Consider the following 23,958-nt stretch of genomic DNA (forward strand, 5'->3'; position numbering starts at 1 on the left):
ATGTGTATACTGTGTGAGTATGCATGTGTATAGTGTGTGTACGTGTATTGTGTTTATGTATGTATACAGTGTGTACTTACATGTATAGTATGTGTATAGTGTGTGTATGTGTATACTGTGTGAGTATGCATGTGTATAGTGTGTGTACGTGTATTGTGTTTATGTATGTATACAGTGTGTACTTACATGTATAGTATGTGTATAGTGTGTGTATATGTATACTGTGTATGTACGTGTATTGTGTATATGTATGTATACAGTGTGTACTTACATGTATTGTATGTGTATACTGTGTGAGTATGTACGTGTATTGTGTTTATGTATGTATACACTGTGTACTTACATGTATAGTATGTGTATACTGTGCGTACATGTATAGTATGAGTATACTGTGTGAGTATGAGTATACTGTGTGAGTATGTACAGTATCTCATAAAACTAAGCGCCCCCCTCACATTTTTGTAGGTATTCCTGGGACAGCGCTGACGATCTGACCCTGTGATACAATGTAACGCAGTCAGTGGACGCCTCGTATAACTGAGTAAATTGGGCGTGTCCTCACAATAACTCCACACACCGCCATTAATGTCACAAAAGTGCGGACACCCCAAGTGACAGAGGCCAAACTGTGCCCAGAGTGTCAGTATTCTGTGTGGCCGCCATTATTTCCCAGCACGGCCTTAACTCTCTTGGACATGGAGGTCACTGGAGCTGCACAGGTTCCACTGGGATCCCCTTCCTCCTCCATGACGGAGCTGGCGGATGTTAGAGACCTTGTGCTCCTCCACCTTCTGTTTGAGGAGGCCCCACAGATGCTCCATAGGGTTTGGTTCTGGAGCAGGAGAGGACTGACCATTCGGGCACTCGGGCATGGACCGAGGACACACGGCCACTAGGGGGCCCCGTGAGCAGAGTTCCCTGTAAGCTGCGCGGCCATGCAGCTTCCTTTCTGCCTCCGCTCAGGTCCCTCAGGACCCCCGCTCACCACAGCACAGGGAACGGCACGAGCAGCGCAGTGATGCTGCCTGAACTAACCAATAGCCAAGCGCTATACAGTAAGGAGCTTTGCTATTGGTTACTTTGGGTGGGCACAGGAAGATACAGCGCTCTGCAGCAGGGGAAGCCGGCGGAAGCGGAAAGGGGGGTGGGCCGGCTCCCCAATGTGTAGTGTCCCACTAGGTAAAGGTGGGCACTACACAAGGGTCAATTGGGCTACATGGTTCTCCTACTCCTGAGGGACAGTGGCAGGGTATTTTACAGTCCATTTTAATGTACTTTTATATGTTTCCATGTTCATTTCTTCCCTGTGATGTGTGCAGCAGGCCTATCAGGGTGCAGTTCCTCCTCCTAGACACTAGAGGGAGCTAGGGAACCCCTAGTATATATAGTTAGGCCCAGACAGGGAGGAGTCAGTCTGTAGTCAGGAGTCTGTGGAGACAGAAGTGAGAGGCCACCAGCCAGAGACAAGCTGAGGGCCTCCTCCTGACAGGCCAGGCTTCTAGTTACCACCAGGAGGCTAGTGGATGCAGCCCGGCCTCCCTGAGGATAAACAGCCAGAGTTAGCTCAGAAGATTTGTCACCAGGGGAAGAGTTTACCTCCTGAGAGAAACCTGCAGTTCCCATAACCAGAGAGCAGAGCAGAAGAGTAACCGGCCAACCTGAGGGCTGAAGGGCAGAAGGATTATTTACCTGAAGCAAGGGATATATACCTGAGGAAGTTTGCTACCAAGGATAAAGCCAGCTGTGGCGAAACCAACCTCGCCACGGTGTTTTGGAGGGGGCTGTTTAAAAGCCTCTTGCCCTGGGATTATGGCCCATAGTAACTTTTAAACCCCTGAACCTATTCCAGGGAATTTTGGATAGGTTTGTCCCCAAGTTATACTGTTTAAATTGATGTAAGTTATATGTATGGACAATGTAACCTCACAAAGTTATAACAACTTATAATAAGTGTAACTTGTCAGCTTGGGAGGAATATGCTGGGTGTGGTTCTATTGTCCCATTGTGTGTTTAAATGGTGATGTCTGTCCTGTTGTCCCCACGTGTGTATTGGCGATCTCCCCTTTGTCCTGAGAGATAATTGGATTGCCCTCGGTTGTCTCTGGGACAGAGAGGAGGAAACCATGATGCATTGTGGGGATATGTTGTATCTGTTCTGTGTTGCAGTCTCCCTTCTGGTCCTCTAGGGGGCGGGAACGATTGGTTGCTGTATTTACATTGTATGTGTTGTAAGGTATTGATTGGTTGGATTTCAAAACCCTGTGGGCAGTACTATGTTTGTTTTTTTATCAATAAAAGAGGCTGTACTTGAAGTACAGTCAGACCACTGCTGACCCTCAAGACGGAGCCTTGTCTCGTTTTTGGGGGGATTCCCTGTATGCTGTTGGAGACTGATTGCCAGGAGTGTAAGCTGATTGGATGCTTTTCCTGTTCGTCTGCTGGCAGCTATTTGCGAGGTTCCAGTTTGGAGTGCTATTTTGTATCCAGTTCAGGAGGTTGGTGCTCTGCAGTAGCTGTGCCTGTCTCTCGGAAAGGGGCATATCGCCTAAACGGATTTTAACCCCTTGTCTGCGGAAACGGTCTGTTACATTGGTGGCAAGCAGCGGGATCGTTCCTACAGCCAGAAGGACAGCTACAGGAGACACCATTTCTGTGGATTCTACAATTTAAGGGCAACGCATGTCCCAGTACAGCGACCCTAAAAGCACCAGGATGGAACCAGCAGTGTTATACGAGGAGGAAGACCTGGATGGCCGGGATGCATTAAGGAAAGGCATCTGGTACCAGGCCCTGGATAATGTACAATACCAGCGAGGTGAGAGTCTCCCCAGTGAAGGGCAGCGGTTGCAGAAGCAAGTGGCCCTGCGGATGCCCTTCCTGGGAGAGCAGCCCCTGGAGGAATGGGTGAAGGAACTACAGCACCGGGTATGGCAGGAGCTATGGCTGGAGGATGCCTACCAGGCGCTTTGGTGGTATGTGGCACAGTTTATACCCTGGACAGCTGAGCATGACAAGCCAGAGGGAGAGGAGTTTGATGGTCCTGGCTTGTTATGGGAGTCCTTTGCAGAGCCTGACTTCGGGAGCCCTGCACAGTCCAGACTTCAGGACATTTTCTATGAGAGGGAGGCTAGGCATGAGTGGGATGACCCCCATGAGGTAGAGCAAGACCTGGCTCACCTAGCAACCCTGGAGTGGGAACTGGAGCAGGACTACCGAGATCTCTTCCACTCCATTGGGAAGGCTCAGCAGGACAGCAAGAAGTCAGACCCAGGTCCAGAGCCCTTCAGCTGGGAGGATATTGTTGATGTTTACTGGGAAGAACCCCAGGTGGCCGGTGGAGATGGGACCGAGGTCTCTCCACCGGTCCTGCAGGGAATTGGGAGCCTAGTCTCCATTCCCCAGCGGCAGGCTGAGTTACAGGGGGCAGAGGTAGTTGTTCCTGCCCCCCAGCAGCAGCATGATTTTTTGGGAATTGGGAGCCGAGTCTCCATTCCCCAGCGGCAGACGGAGTTACAGGGGGCAGAGACAGTCAGTCCTGTCCCCCAGCGGCAGAGTGTCCTACAGGGAATAGAGAGCCCAGTCTCCTTTCCCCAGCAGCAGGACACTGTATTGGGAGCGGAGGCGGTTGGTCGCCCTCCCCAGCGGCTGGAAGTATGTATGGGAGAGGAGCTCGTTACCCCCTCTCCCCAGCAGCAGCTTAACGCACCAGGGGGAGACAGTAAGCCCCACAACTCTGCAGATGGGACCGTGGTCTCTGCACTTACAGCACAGGGGGTAGGGACAGTCGGTCCTGTCCCCCAGCAACAGGGCTGTTTAGCCAAAGGGGAGACAGTCAGTTTCCCCCTCCAACAACCAGACTCCAACCAGGCTTCTTCCGTGGTAACGCTGGCACCAGGGCAGAGTACCGCTGATCCCTGCCCACAAAGCAACCTCCACTCCAAGCCAGGGAGCAACTCAGAGACCGGGAGTACCAGCTACCAATATAATCTTGGTGGATTCACTGGACAGAGACAGGCTACTAAATTCAGCAGGTCCAGTATTTTGTTGTGGGTGGGCTGCCAGACTAACTCAGGTACCGACCGGCGTGAGGTCAGGTATCTGGTTAGTCTTCCCTGGGGGGGGGGGGGGGATGTGTGGCGAAACCAACCTCGCCACTGGGTTTTGGAGGGGGCTGTTTAAAAGCCTCTTGCCGCAGGATTATGGCCCATAGTAACTTTTAAACCCCTGAACCTATTCCAGGGAATTTTGGATAGGTTTGTCCCCAAGTTATACTGTTTAAATTGATGTAAGTTATATGTATAGACAATGTAACCTCACAAAGTTGTAACAACTTATAATAAGTGTAACTTGTCAGCTTGGGAGGAATATGCTGGGTGTGGTTCTATTGTCCCATTGTCCCATTGTGTGTTTGAGTGGTGATTCCTGTCCTGTTGTCTCCACATGTGTATTGGTGATCTCCCCTTTGTCCTGAGAGATAACTGGATTGTCTTCGGTCGTCTCCCAGGCAGAGAGGAGGAAACCATGATGCATTGTGGGGATATGTTGTATCTGTCCTGTGTCGCAGTCTCCCTTCTGGTCCTCTAGGGGGCGGGAACGATCGGTTGCTGTATTTACATTGTGTGTTGTGAATTACTGATTGGTTGGATTTCAAAACCCTGTGGGCAGTACTAGGTTTGGTTTTTATCAATAAAAGAGGCTGTACTTGAAGTACAGTCAGATCACTGCTTGACCCTCAAGACGGAGCCTTGTCTCGTTATTGGGGGGATTCCATGTATGCTGTTGGAGACTGATTGCCAGGAGTGTAAGCTGATTGTACGCTTTTCCTGTTCGTCTGCTGACAGTTATTTGCGAGGTTCCAGTTTGGAGTGCTATTTTGTATCCAGTTTGGGAGGTTGGTGTTCTGCAGTAGCTGTGCCTGTCTCTCGGAAAGGGGCATATCGTCTAAACGGATTTTAACCCCTTGTCTGCTGAAACGGTGCCGTTACACCAGCATTAGGGCATTAGGGCCTTGGGGTTGACAGCCAGGAGTTCTGAGGAATAGTGCACAAGATTTCTGAGGAAAAGGGGCAGCCTGATCTGTAAGTGTTTTTACCCTCTGAGTATTGTACCTGCCATTGATGTAAAAGCCTGCTTACAGCGGCTGCCACGTGGAACTGAACTCAGACAGTATAAAGTTAACTGCTCAATTATTACCACTATAAATCGTGTGGAATATAGCACTAGGTATCCTCTCTGCTTCTCGCTTGTGGCCAATGAGAAGGAAGCAACGTCAGGTTCACAGCGATCAGTAATCTGTAGTCAGACCGGCTACAATGTGACGGTTCTAATCACCACCGATTAGCGCAATCGCGAATATATTGGCGCCCTCTATCTGCATATGAAGCTATTGTAATGTTCTGCCGACCATTGTCTCAGGAGAAACTTCTAGCAGCTTGAATAATGTAGCCAACGTGACCCATAACTGTGTTATCGGTGTTGTTACATAGGACTGCAGGGGACATCTACTATATTATCTGTACTCAGAGAGTGATCACTGTATAGGGGGGTCCACAGACTTTATCGAGCAAGGGCCCACATGAGCCTGGAGCTGATGCTGCGCGATGTGGGTGGGGCTGTGGGTGGGTGTGGCTTGAGGGTAGTCGGGGACACAGGGGCCCCATAATCTCCTATTGCCCGGGGGCCCCATGAGTTGTCAGTCCGCCCCTGGTCTGGAGACATGCTTGGCCGATCCAGCACCTTTACCCTCAGGTTCTTTACAAGGCAGTGGTCGTGTGGATAGCACCTGACGGTTTAGGGAGGGTGATGAGGGACTGATGGTTCCCCATCCCCTTCCTCGGGTTTAATAAGTAGTTAAGGCCACCCCCCCACAACCCTCAATGGTGGCGCGTCGGGCCGTAGAAGGTGTAAAGGGGGGTGGTAAACTGGACTGGGGTCAAAAGGGTTAAAAGATAAGGTGGTGGGACTATGGAACAGGAAGAGGAGGTGGCAATCGGAGGTGATATATACTCCCCCTCCCCTGCTCCTGGCCCCTCTTCTTTACAGTGAAGGCAAGCTGGTCCCGCCCTCCCTCATTGTGTAAGCTTTGATGGTCAGGTTGTTTTCATTTGTTCGAGGTTCCTGGTTATGGATTGGAGTCGGAAGTCACAGCTGGCAGCAATTTAAAGAAAAGGAGCATAGTGGTAACAGATTTGGCGCACGTGCCCCCTGGGGTTGGCACACCGCACCGAAGGAAAGGTTGAGGGAGGAGTTTAATTTGCCGTCGTAATGTTTAGCTGTGGCCAATCATCACCCAGTAAAACAAGTTAAAAGTAACAAACTGTGTCCGTGTCCTTTGTTATGGTATAAGTTGTAACATCCCAGAGTATGTTACTAAATTCTCTTTCCCCCGCTACAACATGTCAGGTGTATATTTATTGTCATCTTGTGTAATCTAACATTGCATTTCCCTGTATATGTGTTTTCCAGGCCTGTTTGATATATTATGCTGTAATTTCCATGTGCACCAGCAGGTGGCAGCAACGTATTCAGCAGACCTCAGCCAGTTTAGTATTGATAGACTGGAATAGTCCATTCCAGTCTAGTCTCCCCTGTGTGAGCAGAAGTGGGCTGTTCCCATGTCCTGTCTTATGAGGAGGAGAAGGAAGTTAAGGTAGTGTACCAGCCACCCCGCTTGGAGTAGGCTGTGTTAGTAGGAGCCCCCAGTTACAGGGATCCCAACCTAGGATCCAGCCTCGGCTGAGGCCAAGGATCACTTCTCCCAGTCTGAGCCCTTCAGTCTCAACTCTGGACCACCAAGCAACACCTCCAGAGCTACAGATCTCCAGGAAGAATCATTCCCTGTGAGCAGTCCTGTGAGTACTTATCCAGAGTCCAGGAGAAGCCAAATTCCTCCTCAGCTAGTCAGGTCCACATCAAGCAGAAGACAGACCGAGCAGAAGATAGATACCTGCCAGATTCTCCAGGCATATAGTATAGGAGCAGAGGAGATACTGATCCCTGACATGCATTGCCTACACCTGCTTGGACCTAAAGACCATCGCTGTAACTCGTATGGATTTCTGTTGCCATCCAGTAAAGACCAGTTGCATTATACTGCAAGTCTGGATCTCATTCAATCCTCAATTACTCCTATTAACAACACTCCTTTTATTGCAAGTGAGCCAGGAGTCCAGCCGTACCCAGGTAGGAGACACCGCTGACCCTACACAGAGACATCATCCCCCTCTGGCATTCCTCACCTGGTACGTGAGCTATAACATCTTAAAGGGCCCTGAGACTATAACCTGCGCACATTGAAATTGGCGTCACAAACTAAAAACTATTAATTTTGCGCCAGTGTGCATCAGTCACAATCCGGCTTACTGCAATGTGACTAACGGGGGCCGTGGCAGCGCTCTCATCCTAACCCCTGTTCCTGAATACCAGCAGTCTTGGAGGAGTTTGGGGTCGTTCTCATGTTGGATACTGCCCTGTGGCCAGAAGGGGGAGTCAGGTTCTGCTTCAGTATGTCACAGGACATGGCGGCATTCATGGTTCCCTCAGTGCCCTGTAGCCCCCACACCATGATACCCCCACCACCATGCATGACTGTAGGCAGGACACACTGGTCTTTGTGCTCCTCACCTGGTTGTCACCACACACGCCTGACACCATGTGAGCCAAATACGTTTTTCTCGGTCTCATCAGACTCCAGGACGTGGTCCCAGTAATCCGTGTCCTTACTCTGCTCGTCTTCAGCAAACTGTTTGCAGGGTTTTTTTGTGCATCATCCTTAGCAGAGGCTCATTCTGGGATGACAGCCATGCAGACCAATGTGATGTAGTGTGCGGAGTATGGTCTGAGCACTGACAGGCTGACCCCCCCCCCCCTCCTGTAACCTCTGGCAGCACTCATACAACCTCTGGATATGACGCTGAGCACTGACAGGCTGACCCCCCCACCCCTGTAACCTCTGCAGCAATGCTGGCAGCACTCATACAACCTCTGGATATGACGCTGAGCACTGACAGGCTGACCCCCCACCCCTGTAACCTCTGCAGCAATGCTGGCAGCACTCATACAACCTCTGGATATGACGCTGAGCACTGACAGGCTGACCCCCACCCCTGTAACCTCTGCAGCAATGCTGGCAGCACTCATACAACCTCTGGATATGACGCTGAGCACTGACAGGCTGATCCCAACCCCTGTAACCTCTGCAGCAATGCTGGCAGCACTCATACAACCTCTGGATATGACGCTGAGCACTGACAGGCTGACCCCCCACCCCTGTAACCTCTGCAGCAATGCTGGCAGCACTCACACATCCTCTGGATATGACGCTGAGCACTGACAGGCTGACCCCCCACCCCTGTAACCTCTGCAGCAATGCTGGCAGCACTCATACAACCTCTGGATATGACGCTGAGCACTGACAGGCTGACCCCCTCACCCCTGTAACCTCTGCAGCAATGCTGGCAGCACTCATACAACCTCTGGATATGACGCTGAGCACTGACAGGCTGACCCCCACCCCTGTAACCTCTGCAGCAATGCTGGCAGCACTCATACAACCTCTGGATATGACGCTGAGCACTGACAGGCTGACCCCCCACCTCTGTAACCTCTGCAGCAATGCTGGCAGCACTCATACAACCTCTGGATATGACGCTGAGCACTGACAGGCTGACCCCCCACCCCTGTAACCTCTGCAGCAATGCTGGCAGCACTCATACAGCCTCTGAATATGACGCTGAGCACTGACAGGCTGACCTCCCACCCCTGTAACCTCTGCAGCAATGCTGGCAGCACTCATACAACCTCTGCATATGACGCTGAGCACTGACAGGCTGACCCCCCCCCACCCCTGTAACCTCTGCAGCAATGCTGGCAGCACTCATACAACCTCTGGATATGACGCTGAGCACTGACAGGCTGACCCCCCCCCCCCCTGTAACCTCTGCAGCAATGCTGGCAGCACTCATACAACCTCTGGATATGACGCTGAGCACTGACAGGCTGACCGCCCACCCCTGTAACCTCTGCAGCAATGCTGGCAGCACTCATACAACCTCTGGATATGAAGCTGAGCACTGACAGGCTGACCCTCCACCCCTGTAACCTCTGCAGCAATGCTGGCAGCACTCATACAATCCTCTGGATATGACGCTGAGCACTGACAGGCTGACCCCCCTCTCCCTGTAACCTCTGCAGCAATGCTGGCAGCACTCATACAACCTCTGGATATGACGCTGAGCACTGACAGGCTGACCCCCCCACCCTGTAACCTCTGCAGCAATGCTGGCAGCACTCATACAACCTCTGGATATGACGCTGAGCACTGACAGGCTGACCCCCACCCCTGTAACCTCTGCAGCAATGCTGGCAGCACTCATACAACCTCTGGATATGACGCTGAGCACTGACAGGCTGACCCTCCACCCCTGTAACCTCTGCAGCAATGCTGGCAGCACTCATACAACCTCTGGATATGACGCTGAGCACTGACAGGCTGACCCCCCCACCCCTGTAACCTCTGCAGCAATGCTGGCAGCACTCATACAACCTCTGGATATGACGCTGAGCACTGACAGGCTGACCCCCCACCCCTGTAACCTCTGCAGCAATGCTGGCAGCACTCATACATCCTCTGCATATGACGCTGTGCACTGACAGGCTGACCCCCCACCCCTGTAACCTCTGCAGCAATGCTGGCAGCACTCATACATCCTCTGGATATGACGCTGAGCACTGACAGGCTGACCCCCCACCTCTGTAACCTCTGCAGCAATGCTGGCAGCACTCATACATCCTCTGGCATATGACGCTGAGCACTGACAGGCTGACCCCCCACCCTGTAACCTCTGCAGCAATGCTGGCAGCACTCATACAACCTCTGGATATGACGCTGAGCACTGACAGGCTGACCCCCCACCCTCTGTAACCTCTGCAGCAATGCTGGCAGCACTCATACAACCTCTGGATATGACACTGAGCACTGACAGGCTGACCCCCCACCCCTGTAACCTCTGCAGCAATGCTGGCAGCACTCATACAACCTCTGGATATGACGCTGAGCACTGACAGGCTGACCCCCCCACCCCTGTAACCTCTGCAGCAATGCTGGCAGCACTCATACAACCTCTGGATATGACGCTGAGCACTGACAGGCTGACCGCCCACCCCTGTAACCTCTGCAGCAATGCTGGCAGCACTCATACAACCTCTGGATATGAAGCTGAGCACTGACAGGCTGACCCCCCCAACCCTGTAACCTCTGCAGCAATGCTGGCAGCACTCATACAACCTCTGGATATGACGCTGAGCACTGACAGGCTGACCCCCCACCCCTGTAACCTCTGCAGCAATGCTGGCAGCACTCATACAACCTCTGGATATGACTGCTGAGCACTGACAGGCTGACCCCCCCACCCCTGTAACCTCTGCAGCAATGCTGGCAGCACTCATACAACCTCCTGGATATGACGCTGAGCACTGACAGGCTGACCCCCCCCCCCCCTGTAACCTCTGCAGCAATGCTGGCAGCACTCATACAACCTCTGGATATGACGCTGAGCACTGACAGGCTGACCCCCCACCCCTGTAACCTCTGCAGCAATGCTGGCAGCACTCATACAGCCTCTGGATATGACGCTGAGCACTGACAGGCTGACCCCCCACCCCTGTAACCTCTGCAGCAATGCTGGCAGCACTCATACAACCTCTGGATATGACGCTGAGCACTGACAGGCTGACCCCCCACCCCCTGTAACCTCTGCAGCAATGCTGGCAGCACTCATACAACCTCTGGATATGACGCTGAGCACTGACAGGCTGACCCCCCCCCACCCCTGTAACCTCTGCAGCAATGCTGGCAGCACTCATACAACCTCTGGATATGACGCTGAGCACTGACAGGCTGACCCCCCACCCCTGTAACCTCTGCAGCAATGCTGGCAGCACTCATACAACCTCTGGATATGACGCTGAGCACTGACAGGCTGACCCCCCACCCCTGTAACCTCTGCAGCAATGCTGGCAGCACTCATACAAGCCTCTGGATATGACGCTGAGCACTGACAGGCTGACCCCCCCACCCCTGTAACCTCTGCAGCAATGCTGGCAGCACTCATACAACCTCTGGATATGACGCTGAGCACTGACAGGCTGACCCCCCACCCCTGTAACCTCTGCAGCAATGCTGGCAGCACTCATACAACCTCTGGATATGACGCTGAGCACTGACAGGCTGACCCCCCACCCCTGTAACCTCTGCAGCAATGCTGGCAGCACTCATACAACCTCTGGATATGACGCTGAGCACTGACAGGCTGACCCCCCACCCCTGTAACCTCTGCAGCAATGCTGGCAGCACTCATACAACCTCTGGATATGACGCTGAGCACTGACAGGCTGACCCCCACCCCTGTAACCTCTGCAGCAATGCTGGCAGCACTCATACAACCTCTGGATATGACGCTGAGCACTGACAGGCTGACCCCCACCCCTGTAACCTCTGCAGCAATGCTGGCAGCACTCATACAACCTCTGGATATGACGCTGAGCACTGACAGGCTGACCCCCACCCCTGTAACCTCTGCAGCAATGCTGGCAGCACTCATACAACCTCTGGATATGACGCTGAGCACTGACAGGCTGACCCCCACCCCTGTAACCTCTGCAGCAATGCTGGCAGCACTCATACAACCTCTGGATATGACGCTGAGCACTGACAGGCTGACCCCCCACCCCTGTAACCTCTGCAGCAATGCTGGCAGCACTCATACAACCTCTGGATATGACGCTGAGCACTGACAGGCTGACCCCCACCCCTGTAACCTCTGCAGCAATGCTGGCAGCACTCATACAACCTCTGGATATGACGCTGAGCACTGACAGGCTGACCCCCCACCCCTGTAACCTCTGCAGCAATGCTGGCAGCACTCATACAACCTCTGGATATGACGCTGAGCACTGACAGGCTGACCCCCCACCCCTGTAACCTCTGCAGCAATGCTGGCAGCACTCATACAACCTCTGGATATGACGCTGAGCACTGACAGGCTGACCCCCCACCCCTGTAACCTCTGCAGCAATGCTGGCAGCACTCATACAACCTCTGGATATGACGCTGAGCACTGACAGGCTGACCCCCCACCCCTGTAACCTCTGCAGCAATGCTGGCAGCACTCATACAACCTCTGGATATGACGCTGAGCACTGACAGGCTGACCCCCCACCCCTGTAACCTCTGCAGCAATGCTGGCAGCACTCATACAACCTCTGGATATGACGCTGAGCACTGACAGGCTGACCCCCCACCCCTGTAACCTCTGCAGCAATGCTGGCAGCACTCATACAACCTCTGGATATGACGCTGAGCACTGACAGGCTGACCCCCCACCCCTGTAACCTCTGCAGCAATGCTGGCAGCACTCATACAACCTCTGGATATGACGCTGAGCACTGACAGGCTGACCCCCCACCCCTGTAACCTCTGCAGCAATGCTGGCAGCACTCATACAACCTCTGGATATGACGCTGAGCACTGACAGGCTGACCCCCACCCCTGTAACCTCTGCAGCAATGCTGGCAGCACTCATACAACCTCTGGATATGACGCTGAGCACTGACAGGCTGACCCCCACCCCTGTAACCTCTGCAGCAATGCTGGCAGCACTCATACAACCTCTGGATATGACGCTGAGCACTGACAGGCTGACCCCCACCCCTGTAACCTCTGCAGCAATGCTGGCAGCACTCATACAACCTCTGGATATGACGCTGAGCACTGACAGGCTGACCCCCACCCCTGTAACCTCTGCAGCAATGCTGGCAGCACTCATACAGCCTCTGGATATGACGCTGAGCACTGACAGGCTGACCCCCCACCCCTGTAACCTCTGCAGCAATGCTGGCAGCACTCATACAACCTCTGGATATGACGCTGAGCACTGACAGGCTGACCCCCACCCCTGTAACCTCTGCAGCAATGCTGGCAGCACTCATACAACCTCTGGATATGACGCTGAGCACTGACAGGCTGACCCCCACCCCTGTAACCTCTGCAGCAATGCTGGCAGCACTCATACAGCCTCTGGATATGACGCTGAGCACTGACAGGCTGACCCCCCACCCCTGTAACCTCTGCAGCAATGCTGGCAGCACTCATACAACCTCTGGATATGACGCTGAGCACTGACAGGCTGACCCTCCACCCCTGTAACCTCTGCAGCAATGCTGGCAGCACTCATACAACCTCTGGATATGACGCTGAGCACTGACAGGCTGACCCCCCACCCCTGTAACCTCTGCAGCAATGCTGGCAGCACTCATACAACCTCTGGATATGACGCTGAGCACTGACAGGCTGACCCCCACCCCTGTAACCTCTGCAGCAATGCTGGCAGCACTCATACAACCTCTGGATATGACGCTGAGCACTGACAGGCTGACCCCCACCCCTGTAACCTCTGCAGCAATGCTGGCAGCACTCATACAACCTCTGGATATGACGCTGAGCACTGACAGGCTGACCCCCACCCCTGTAACCTCTGCAGCAATGCTGGCAGCACTCATACAACCTCTGGATATGACGCTGAGCACTGACAGGCTGACCCCCACCCCTGTAACCTCTGCAGCAATGCTGGCAGCACTCATACAACCTCTGGATAGGACGCTGAGCACTGACAGGCTGACCCCCCACCCCTGTAACCTCTGCAGCAATGCTGTCAGCACTCATACAACCTCTGGATATGACGCTGAGCACTGACAGGCTGACCCCCACCCCTGTAACCTCTGCAGCAATGCTGGCAGCACTCATACAACCTCTGGATATGACGCTGAGCACTGACAGGCTGACCCCCACCCCTGTAACCTCTGCAGCAATGCTGGCAGCACTCATACAACCTCTGTATATGACACTGAGCACTGACAGGCTGACCCCCCACCCCTGTAACCTCTGCAGCAATGCTGGCAGCACTCATACAACCTCTGGATATGACGCTGAGCACTGACAGGCTGACCCCCACCCCTGTAACCTCTGCAGCAATGCTGGCAGCACTCATACAACCTCTGGATATGACACTGAGCACTGACAGGCTGACCCCCCACCCCTGTAACCTCTGCAGCAATGCTGGCAGCACTCATACAACCTCTGTATATGACGCTGATCACTGACAGGCTGACCCCCACCCCTGTAACCTCTGCAGCAATGCTGGCAGCACTCATACAACCTCTGGATATGACGCTGAGCACTGACAGGCTGACCCCCCACCCCTGTAACCTCTGCAGCAATGCTGGCAGCACTCATACATCCTCTGGATATGACACTGAGCACTGACAGGCTGACCCCCCCACCCCTGTAACCTCTGCAGCAATGCTGGCAGCACTCATACATCCTCTGTATATGACGCTGAGCACTGACAGGCTGACCCCCCACCCCTGTAACCTCTGCAGCAATGCTGGCAGCACTCATACAACCTCTGTATATGACACTGAGCACTGACAGGCTGACCCCCCCACCCCTGTAACCTCTGCAGCAATGCTGGCAGCACTCATACAACCTCTGGATATGACACTGAGCACTGACAGGCTGTACCCCCCACCCCTGTAACCTCTGCAGCAATGCTGGCAGCACTCATACAGCCTCTGGATATGACGCTGAGCACTGACAGGCTGACCCCCACCCCTGTAACCTCTGCAGCAATGCTGGCAGCACTCATACAACCTCTGGATATGACGCTGAGCACTGACAGGCTGACCCCCACCCCTGTAACCTCTGCAGCAATGCTGGCAGCACTCATACAACCTCTGGATATGACGCTGAGCACTGACAGGCTGACCCCCCACCCCTGTAACCTCTGCAGCAATGCTGGCAGCACTCATACAACCTCTGGATATGACGCTGAGCACTGACAGGCTGACCCCCCACCCCTGTAACCTCTGCAGCAATGCTGGCAGCACTCATACAGCCTCTGGATATGACGCTGAGCACTGACAGGCTGACCCCCACCCCTGTAACCTCTGCAGCAATGCTGGCAGCACTCATACAGCCTCTGGATATGACGCTGAGCACTGACAGGCTGACCCCCACCCCTGTAACCTCTGCAGCAATGCTGGCAGCACTCATACAGCCTCTGGATATGACGCTGAGCACTGACAGGCTGACCCCCCACCCCTGTAACCTCTGCAGCAATACTGGCAGCACTCATACACCTCTGGATATGACGCTGAGCACTGACAGGCTGACCCCCCCACCCCTGTAACCTCTGCAGCAATGCTGGCAGCACTCATACAACCTCTGGATATGACGCTGAGCACTGACAGGCTGACCCCCCCACCCCTGTAACCTCTGCAGCAATGCTGGCAGCACTCATACAACCTCTGGATATGACGCTGAGCACTGACAGGCTGACCCTCCACCCCTGTAACCTCTGCAGCAATGCTGGCAGCACTCATACAGCCTCTGGATATGACACTGAGCACTGACAGGCTGACCCCCACCCCTGTAACCTCTGCAGCAATGCTGGCAGCACTCATACAACCTCTGGATATGACGCTGAGCACTGACAGGCTGACCCCCCACCCCTGTAACCTCTGCAGCAATGCTGAACAGCACTCATACAGCCTCTGGATATGACGCTGAGCACTGACAGGCTGACCCCCACCCCTGTAACCTCTGCAGCAATGCTGGCAGCACTCATACAACCTCTGGATATGACGCTGAGCACTGACAGGCTGACCCCCCACCCCTGTAACCTCTGCAGCAATGCTGGCAGCACTCATACAACCTCTGGATATGACGCTGAGCACTGACAGGCTGACCCCCCACCCCTGTAACCTCTGCAGCAATGCTGGCAGCACTCATACAACCTCTGGATATGACGCTGAGCACTGACAGGCTGACCCCCCCACCCTCTGTAACCTCTGCAGCAATGCTGGCAGCACTCATACAACCTCTGGATATGACTGCTGAGCACTGACAGGCTGACCCCCCACCCCTGTAACCTCTGCAGCAATGCTGGCAGCACTCATACAACCTCTGGATATGACGCTGAGCACTGACAGGCTGACCCTCCACCCCTGTAACCTCTGCAGCAATGCTGGCAGCACTCATACACCTCTGGATATGACGCTGAGCACTGACAGGCTGACCCCCACCCCTGTAACCTCTGCAGCAATGCTGGCAGCACTCATACAACCTCTGGATATGACGCTGAGCACTGACAGGCTGACCCTCCACCCCTGTAACCTCTGCAGCAATGCTGGCAGCACTCATACATCCTCTGGATATGACGCTGAGCACTGACAGGCTGACCCCCCCACCCCTGTAACCTCTGCAGCAATGCTGGCAGCACTCATACAAGCCTCTGGATATGACACTGAGCACTGACAGGCTGACCCCCACACCCCTGTAACCTCTGCAGCAATGCTGGCAGCAGCTCATACAGCCTCTGGATATGACGCTGAGCACTGACAGGCTGACCCCCCACCCCTGTAACCTCTGCAGCAATGCTGGCAGCACTCATACAACCTCTGGATATGACACTGAGCACTGACAGGCTGACCCCCCACCCCTGTAACCTCTGCAGCAATGCTGGCAGCACTCATACAACCTCTGGATATGACGCTGAGCACTGACAGGCTGACCCCCCACCCCTGTAACCTCTGCAGCAATGCTGGCAGCACTCATACAACCTCTGGATATGACACTGAGCACTGACAGGCTGACCCCCACCCCTGTAACCTCTGCAGCAATGCTGGCAGCACTCATACAACCTCTGGATATGACGCTGAGCACTGACAGGCTGACCCCCCACCCCTGTAACCTCTGCAGCAATGCTGGCAGCACTCATGCACCCTCTGGATATGACACTGAGCACTGACAGGCTGACCCCCGGTATGTACAGTTGTTTAGGGTTACAGTGTATATGTACGTGTATAGTATATATGTACATGTACAGTGTGTGAGTCACTGGGTTGCATTTCCTGTATTCAGCTCTATGTGGGAATTACAGGGGCTAGTACTGCACAGAGGGTTTGTACAGTGGATATAAAAAGTCTGCACGCCCCTGTTACAATGTCAGGTTTCTGTGATGTAAAGAAATCAGCATGGCACATTTTGACTCTTTGCAAAAAAAACTCCAAATCTGTCAGATTGCGAGGGCATCTCCTGGGCACAGCCCTCTTCACATCACCCCACATATTGCGAGGGCATCTCCTGGGCACAGCCCTCTTCAGATCACCCGACAGATTGCGAGGGCATCTCCTGGGCACAGCCCTCTTCAGATCACCCCACATATTGCAAGGGCATCTCCTGGGCACAGCCCTCTTCAGATCACCCGACAGATTGCGAGGGCATCTCCTGGGCACAGCCCTCTTCAGATCACCCCACATATTGCAAGGGCATCTCCTGGGCACAGCCCTCTTCAGATCACCCCACATATTGCGAGGGCATCTCCTGGGCACAGCCCTCTTCAGATCACCCCACATATTGCGAGGGCATCTCCTGGGCACAGCCCTCTTCAGATCACCCACAGATTGCGAGGGCATCTCCTGGGCACGGCCTTCTTCAGATAACTCCACAGATTGCGAGAGCATCTCCTGGGCACAGCCCTCTTCAGATCACCCCACAGATGCCGAGGGCATCTCCTGGGCACAGCCCTCTTCAGATCACCCCACAGATGCCGAGGGCATCTCCTGGGCACAGCCCTCTTCAGATCACTCCACAAATTGCGAGGGCATCTCCTGGGCTCGGCCCTCTTCAGATCACCCACAGATTGCGAGGGCATCTCCTGGGCACAGTCGTCTTTAGATCACCCCACAGATTGCGAGGGCATCTCCTGGCCCTAGCCCTCTTTAGATCACCACACAGATTGCGAGGGCATCTCCTGGGCACAGCCCTCTTCAGATCACCCCACATATTGCGAGAGCATCTCCTGGGCACAGCCCTCTTCAGATCACCCGACAGATTGCGAGGGCATCTCCTGGGCACAGCCCTCTTCAGATCACTCCACAGATTGCAAGAGCATCTCCTGGGCACAGCCCTCTTCAGATCACCCCACAGATGCCGAGGGCATCTCCTGGGCACAGCCCTCTTCAGATCACTCCACAGATTGCGAGGGCATCTCCTGGGCACAGCCCTCTTCACATCACCCCACAGATTGCGAGGGCATCTCCTAGGCACAGCCCTCTTCAGATCACCCTGGGTCAGGTCTGGGCTCTGGCTGGGCCATTCCAAAACTTTACTCTTCTTCTGGTGAAGCCATTCCTTGGTTGATTTGGATGTAGATTTTGGCCCAATATTGACTGGTATTTGGGATTCCCTCCAGCTTAACCCCCTCAGCCCCCCTAGCTTAAACCCCCTTAATGACCAGGCCACTTTTTACACTTCGGCACTACACTACTTTCACCGTTTATCGCTCGGTCATGCAACTTACCACCCAAATTAATTTTACCTCCTTTTCTTCTCACTAATAGAGCTTTCAGTTGGTGGTATTTCATTGCTGCTGACATTTTTACTTTTTTTGTTATTAATCAAAATTTACCATTTTTTTTTTTTAAACTACATTTCTATATAAATTTTTCTCTAAATTTATTGTTCTACATGTCTTTGATAAAAAAAAAAATGTTTGGGTAAAATACCCAGCATGGGTATGTGTAGAAAGACACCCCAAAATACATTGCCCAACTTCTTCTGAGTACGGCGATACCACATGTGTGACACTTTTTTGCAGCCTAGGTGGGCAAAGGGGCCCACATTCCAAAGAGCACCTTTAGGATTTCACAGGGCATTTTTTTTTACACATTTTGATTTCAAACTACTTCTCACACATTAGGGCCCCTAAAATGCCAGGGCAGTATAAACTACCCCACAAGTGACCCCATTTTGGAAAGAAGACACCCCAAGGTATTTCGTGATGTGCATGGTTCGTTCATGGAAGTTTTTATTTTTTGTCACAAGTTAGTGGAATATGAGACTTTGTAAGAAAAAATAAAATAAAAAAAAATCATCATTTTCCGCTAACTTGTGACAAAAAATAATAAATTCTAGGAACTCGCCATACCCCTCACGGAATACCTTGGGGTGTCTTCTTTCCAAAATGGGGTCACTTGTGGGGTAGTTATACTGCCCTGGCATTTTAGGGGCCCTAATGTGTGAGAAGTATTTTGAAATCCAAATGTGTTAAAAATTCTGTGAAATCCTAAAGGTGCTCTTTGGAATCTGGGCCCCTTTGTCCACCTAGGCTGCAAAAAAGTGTCACACACGTGGTATCGCCGTACTCAGGAGAAGTTGGGCAATGTGTTTTGGGGTGTATTTTTACATATACCCATGCTGGGTGAGAGAAATATCTCTCTAAACATCAACTTTTCCCATTTTTTTATACAAAGTTGTCATTATAGAGAGATATTTCTCTCACCCAGCATGGATATATGTAAAATGACACCCCAAAAAACATTGCCCAACTTCTCCTGGGTACGGCGATACCACATGTGTGACACTTTTTTGCAGCCTAGATGCACAAAGGGGCCCAAATTCCTTTTAGGAGGGCATTTTTAGACATTTGGATCTCAGACTTCTTCTCACGCTTTAGGGTCCCTAAAATGCCAGAGCAGTATAAATACCCCACATGTGACCCCATTTTGGAAAGAAGACACCCCAAGGTATTTAATGAGGGGTATGGCGAGTTCCTAGAAAAAAAAAAATTTTGTTGGCACAAGTTAGCAGAAATTGATTTTTTTTTTTTCTCACAAAGTCTCCCTTTCCGCTAACTTGTGACAAAAAGTTCAATCTTTCATGGACTCAATATGCCCCTCAGCGAATACCTTGGGGCGTCTTCTTTCCGAAATGGGGTCACATGTGGGGTATTTATACTGCCCTGGCATTTTAGGGGCCCTAAAGCGTGAGAAGAAGTCTGGAATATAAATGTCTAAAAAATGTTATGCATTTGGATTCCGTGAGGGGTACGGCGAGCTCATGGGAGATTTTATTTTTTGACACAAGTTAGTGGAATCTGAGACTTTGTAAGAAAAAAAAAAAAAATTAATTTCCGCTAACTTGTGCCAAAAAAATGTCTGAATGGAGCCTTAGAGGGGGGTGATCAATGACAGGGGGGTGATCAGGGAGTCTATATGGGGTGATCAGGGGTTAATAAGGGGTTAATAAGTGACGGGGGGGATGTAGTGTAGTGTGGTGCTTGGTGCTACTTTACAGAGCTGCCTGTGTCCTCTGGTGGTCGATCCAAGTAAAAGGGACCACCAGAGGACCAGGTAGCAGGTATATCAGACGCTGTTATCAAAACTGGCAGGCTGGAGATCCTGTGAACGCGCGTCCAGGAGGAATTACAGGGCCGCTGCAAAGACACATCCCTGTGTGCGGCGGTCCTGTAGTGGTTAACTAAGGCCCCAGTTCCGTCTGAAGAAGAACAGCCCCTTGGCATGATGCTGCCACCACCAGGCTTCACTGTGGGGATGGGGTTCTTCTGGGGATGTGCAGGGTTGTTTTTGCCCCAAACATATCTTTTGGAATTATGGCCAAAAAATCCCACCTTGGTTTCATCAGACCATAACACCTTTTCCCACAGGCCTCTGGGAGACTTCAGATGTGTTTTTGCACAATGTAGCCTGGTTTGGATGTTTTTCTTGGTAAGAAGAGGCTTTCGTCTTGCCCCTCTGCCCCATAGCCCAGACATATGAAGAATACGGGAGATTGTTGGCACATGGACCACACGGCCAGGACTTGCCAGATATTCCTGCAGCTCCTGTAATGTTGCTGTAGGCCTTTTTTCTTCTCGTCTTTTCATCAGTTTTGGAGGGACGTCCAGTTCTTGGTGATGTCACTGTTCGGCCATATTTCCTCCACTTGATGATGACGGTCTCCACTGTGTTCCATGGTAGATCTAATGCCTTGGAAATTCTTTTGTCCCCTTCTCCTGACTGATTCCTTCTAACAATGAGATCCCTCTGATGCTTTGGAAGCTTTCTGTGGACCATGGCTTCTGCTGTGGGATGGGACTCAGAGCTGTTTCACACGAGCGGATGCCGTGCGTGACATCCGCTGCGTGAATGACAGCCTAGACCCGCTCCGGACAGCAGAAGCACGGAGCAGTAACATGACTGATAATGCTCCGTGCCTCTCTGTGATCTCTTTACTACGAAATCACAGTCACAACTTTATCTGGGGTTAATCAGAGGCCCTTTACATGACGGCCGTGTCTGCTGACTGCTATGTAACAGGATTGTGAATGGGATTGCTTCATTCTGAACACAGCTACATCCCCAGCTATAAGAGGGTGTGCACACTTATGCAACCACATTGTTATTATTATTTTTCTTCCCTCCACCTAAAAGATTTCAGTTTGTTTTTCCATTGAGTTGTACAGTTTATAGGTCCCATTAAAGGAGGAAAAGTTATGAAATGTTTTATCTTTGTCTCATTTTTTTACATCACAGAAACCTGACATTTTAACAGGGGCGTGTAGACTTTTTCTATCCACTGTACATGGGGGGAACTTACCAGCGTATAGTTTAACTCCACATTGAACTCCTCTTTACATCTGTGAATCAGGTTCTTCTGGAAGGTCTGGTACTCTGGGTTCTGTGGCTCATGATACGAGATCACCAGGACAGTCTAATGGAAAGAAGGAACGCGGGTCAAAAACATGGAGATAATAGGGGACGAGCATGGGGATGACACTTTCATTACAGGGGAGGAGCATGGTGGGGACCCCTGATATTACAGAGGAGGAGCATGGTGGGGACCCCTGATATTACAGAGGAGGAGCATGGTGGGGACCCCTGATATTACAGAGGAGGAGCACGGTGGGGAGCACTGTTATTACAGAGGAGGGGCATGGTGGGGAGCCCTGTTATTACAGAGGAGGAGCATGGTGGGATGCCCCGTTATTACAGAGGAGGAGCATGGTGGGGACCCCTGATATTACAGAGGAGGAGCACGGTGGGGACCCCTGATATTACAGAGGAGGAGCACGGTGGGGAGCACTGTTATTACAGAGGAGGGGCATGGTGGGGAGCCCTGTTATTACAGAGGAGGAGCATGGTGGGATGCCCCGTTATTACAGAGGAGGAGCACGGTGGGCTGTCCTGTTATTACAGAGGAGGAGCAAGGTGGGGAGCACTGATATTACAGAGGAGGAGCACGGTGGGCTGTCCTGTTATTACAGAGGAGGAGCATGGTGGGGAGCCCCGTTATTACAGAGGAGGAGCATGGTGGGCTGTCCTGTTATTACAGAGGAGGAGCATGGTGGGCTGTCCTGTTATTACAGAGGAGGAGCATGGTGGGCTGCCCTGTTATTACAGAGGAGGAGCATGGTGGGCTGCCCTGTTATTACAGAGGAGGAGCATGGTGGGCTGCCCTGTTATTACAGAGGAGGAGCATGGTGGGGACCCCTGTTATTACAGATGAGGAGCATGGTGGGCTGTCCTGTTATTACAGAGGAGGAGCATGGTGGGCTGCCCCGTTATTACAGAGGAGAAGCATGGTGGGCTGTCCTGTTATTACAGAGGAGGAGCATGGTGGGGAGCACTGATATTACAGAGGAGGAGCACGGTGGGGAGCACTGTTATTACAGAGGAGGGGCATGGTGGGCTGCCCTGTTATTACAAAGGAGGAGCACGGTGGGGAGCACTGATATTACAGAGGAGGAGCACGGTGGGCTGTCCTGTTATTACAGAGGAGGAGCATGGTGGGGAGCCCCGTTATTACAGAGGAGGAGCATGGTGGGCTGTCCTGTTATTACAGAGGAGGAGCATGGTGGGCTGTCCTGTTATTACAGAGGAGGAGCATGGTGGGGACCCCTGATATTACAGAGGAGGAGCATGGTGGGCTGCCCTGTTATTACAGAGGAGGAGCATGGTGGGCTGCCCTGTTATTACAAAGGAGGAGCACGGTGGGGAGCACTGATATTACAGAGGAGGAGCACGGTGGGCTGTCCTGTTATTACAGAGGAGGAGCATGGTGGGGAGCCCCGTTATTACAGAGGAGGAGCATGGTGGGCTGTCCTGTTATTACAGAGGAGGAGCATGGTGGGCTGTCCTGTTATTACAGAGGAGGAGCATGGTGGGCTGCCCTGTTATTACAGAGGAGGAGCATGGTGGGGACCCCTGTTATTACAGAGGAGGAGCATGGTGGGCTGCCCTGTTATTACAGATGAGGAGCATGGTGGGGAGCCCTGTTATTACAGAGGATGAGCATGGTGAGCTGCCCTGTTATTACAGAGGAGGAGCATGGTGGGCTGCCCCGTTATTACAGAGGAGAAGCATGGTGGGCTGTCCTGTTATTACAGAGGAGGAGCATGGTGGGGAGCACTGATATTACAGAGGAGGAGCACGGTGGGGAGCACTGTTATTACAGAGGAGGGGCATGGTGGGCTGCCCTGTTATTACAGAGGAGGAGCATGGTGGGCTGCCCTGTTATTACAAAGGAGGAGCATGGTGGGCTGCCCTGATATTACAGAGGAGCATGGTGGGGAGCCCTGTTATTACAGAGGAGGAGCATGGTGGGCTGCTTTTTTGTTACAGATCATGTTTGATCACGTGTCATTATATCAGTGATGTCATCAGCAGGGGGCGGGGCTGTGACAACCTCTCAAACAGGATATACAGGCAGGTTGTCAGCAGTAATAGATGTTCCTGTAGTATAAGGTGTGTGATCTCATGTCTGATCACATGTCATTATATCAGTGATGTCATCAGCAGGGGGCGGGGCTGTGACAACCTCTCAGACAGGATATACAGGCAGGTGGTCAGCAGTAATAGATGTTCCTGTAGTATAAGGTGTGTGATCTCATGTCTGATCACATGTCATTATATCAGTGATGTCATCAGCGGGGGGCGGGGCTGTGACTACCTCTCAGACAGGATATACAGGCAGGTTGTCAGCAGTAATAGATGTTCCTGTAGTATAAGGTGTGTGGATCTTACGTCTGATCACATGTCATTATATCGGTGATGTCATCA

The 23,958-nt window shown here is 52.4% G+C and overlaps 1 protein-coding gene across 1 annotated transcript in view; it reads right to left on the reverse strand.

The window, feature by feature from the left end:
- Positions 1-23,958, reverse strand: part of NPR2 (natriuretic peptide receptor 2) — a gene marked incomplete at both ends in the record, with an annotated part of 98,750 nt that overhangs the window by 72,639 nt on the left and 2,153 nt on the right. Inside the window, one exon of the mRNA XM_044274958.1 lies at positions 21,497-21,610. Coding sequence (XP_044130893.1) covers positions 21,497-21,610 — 114 coding nt within the window. The remainder of the gene's footprint in view (positions 1-21,496; positions 21,611-23,958) is intronic.

The sequence above is a fragment of the Bufo gargarizans genome, unplaced genomic scaffold (genome assembly GCF_014858855.1).
Source record: "Bufo gargarizans isolate SCDJY-AF-19 unplaced genomic scaffold, ASM1485885v1 original_scaffold_2167_pilon, whole genome shotgun sequence".
Classification (NCBI taxonomy): domain Eukaryota; kingdom Metazoa; phylum Chordata; class Amphibia; order Anura; family Bufonidae; genus Bufo; species Bufo gargarizans.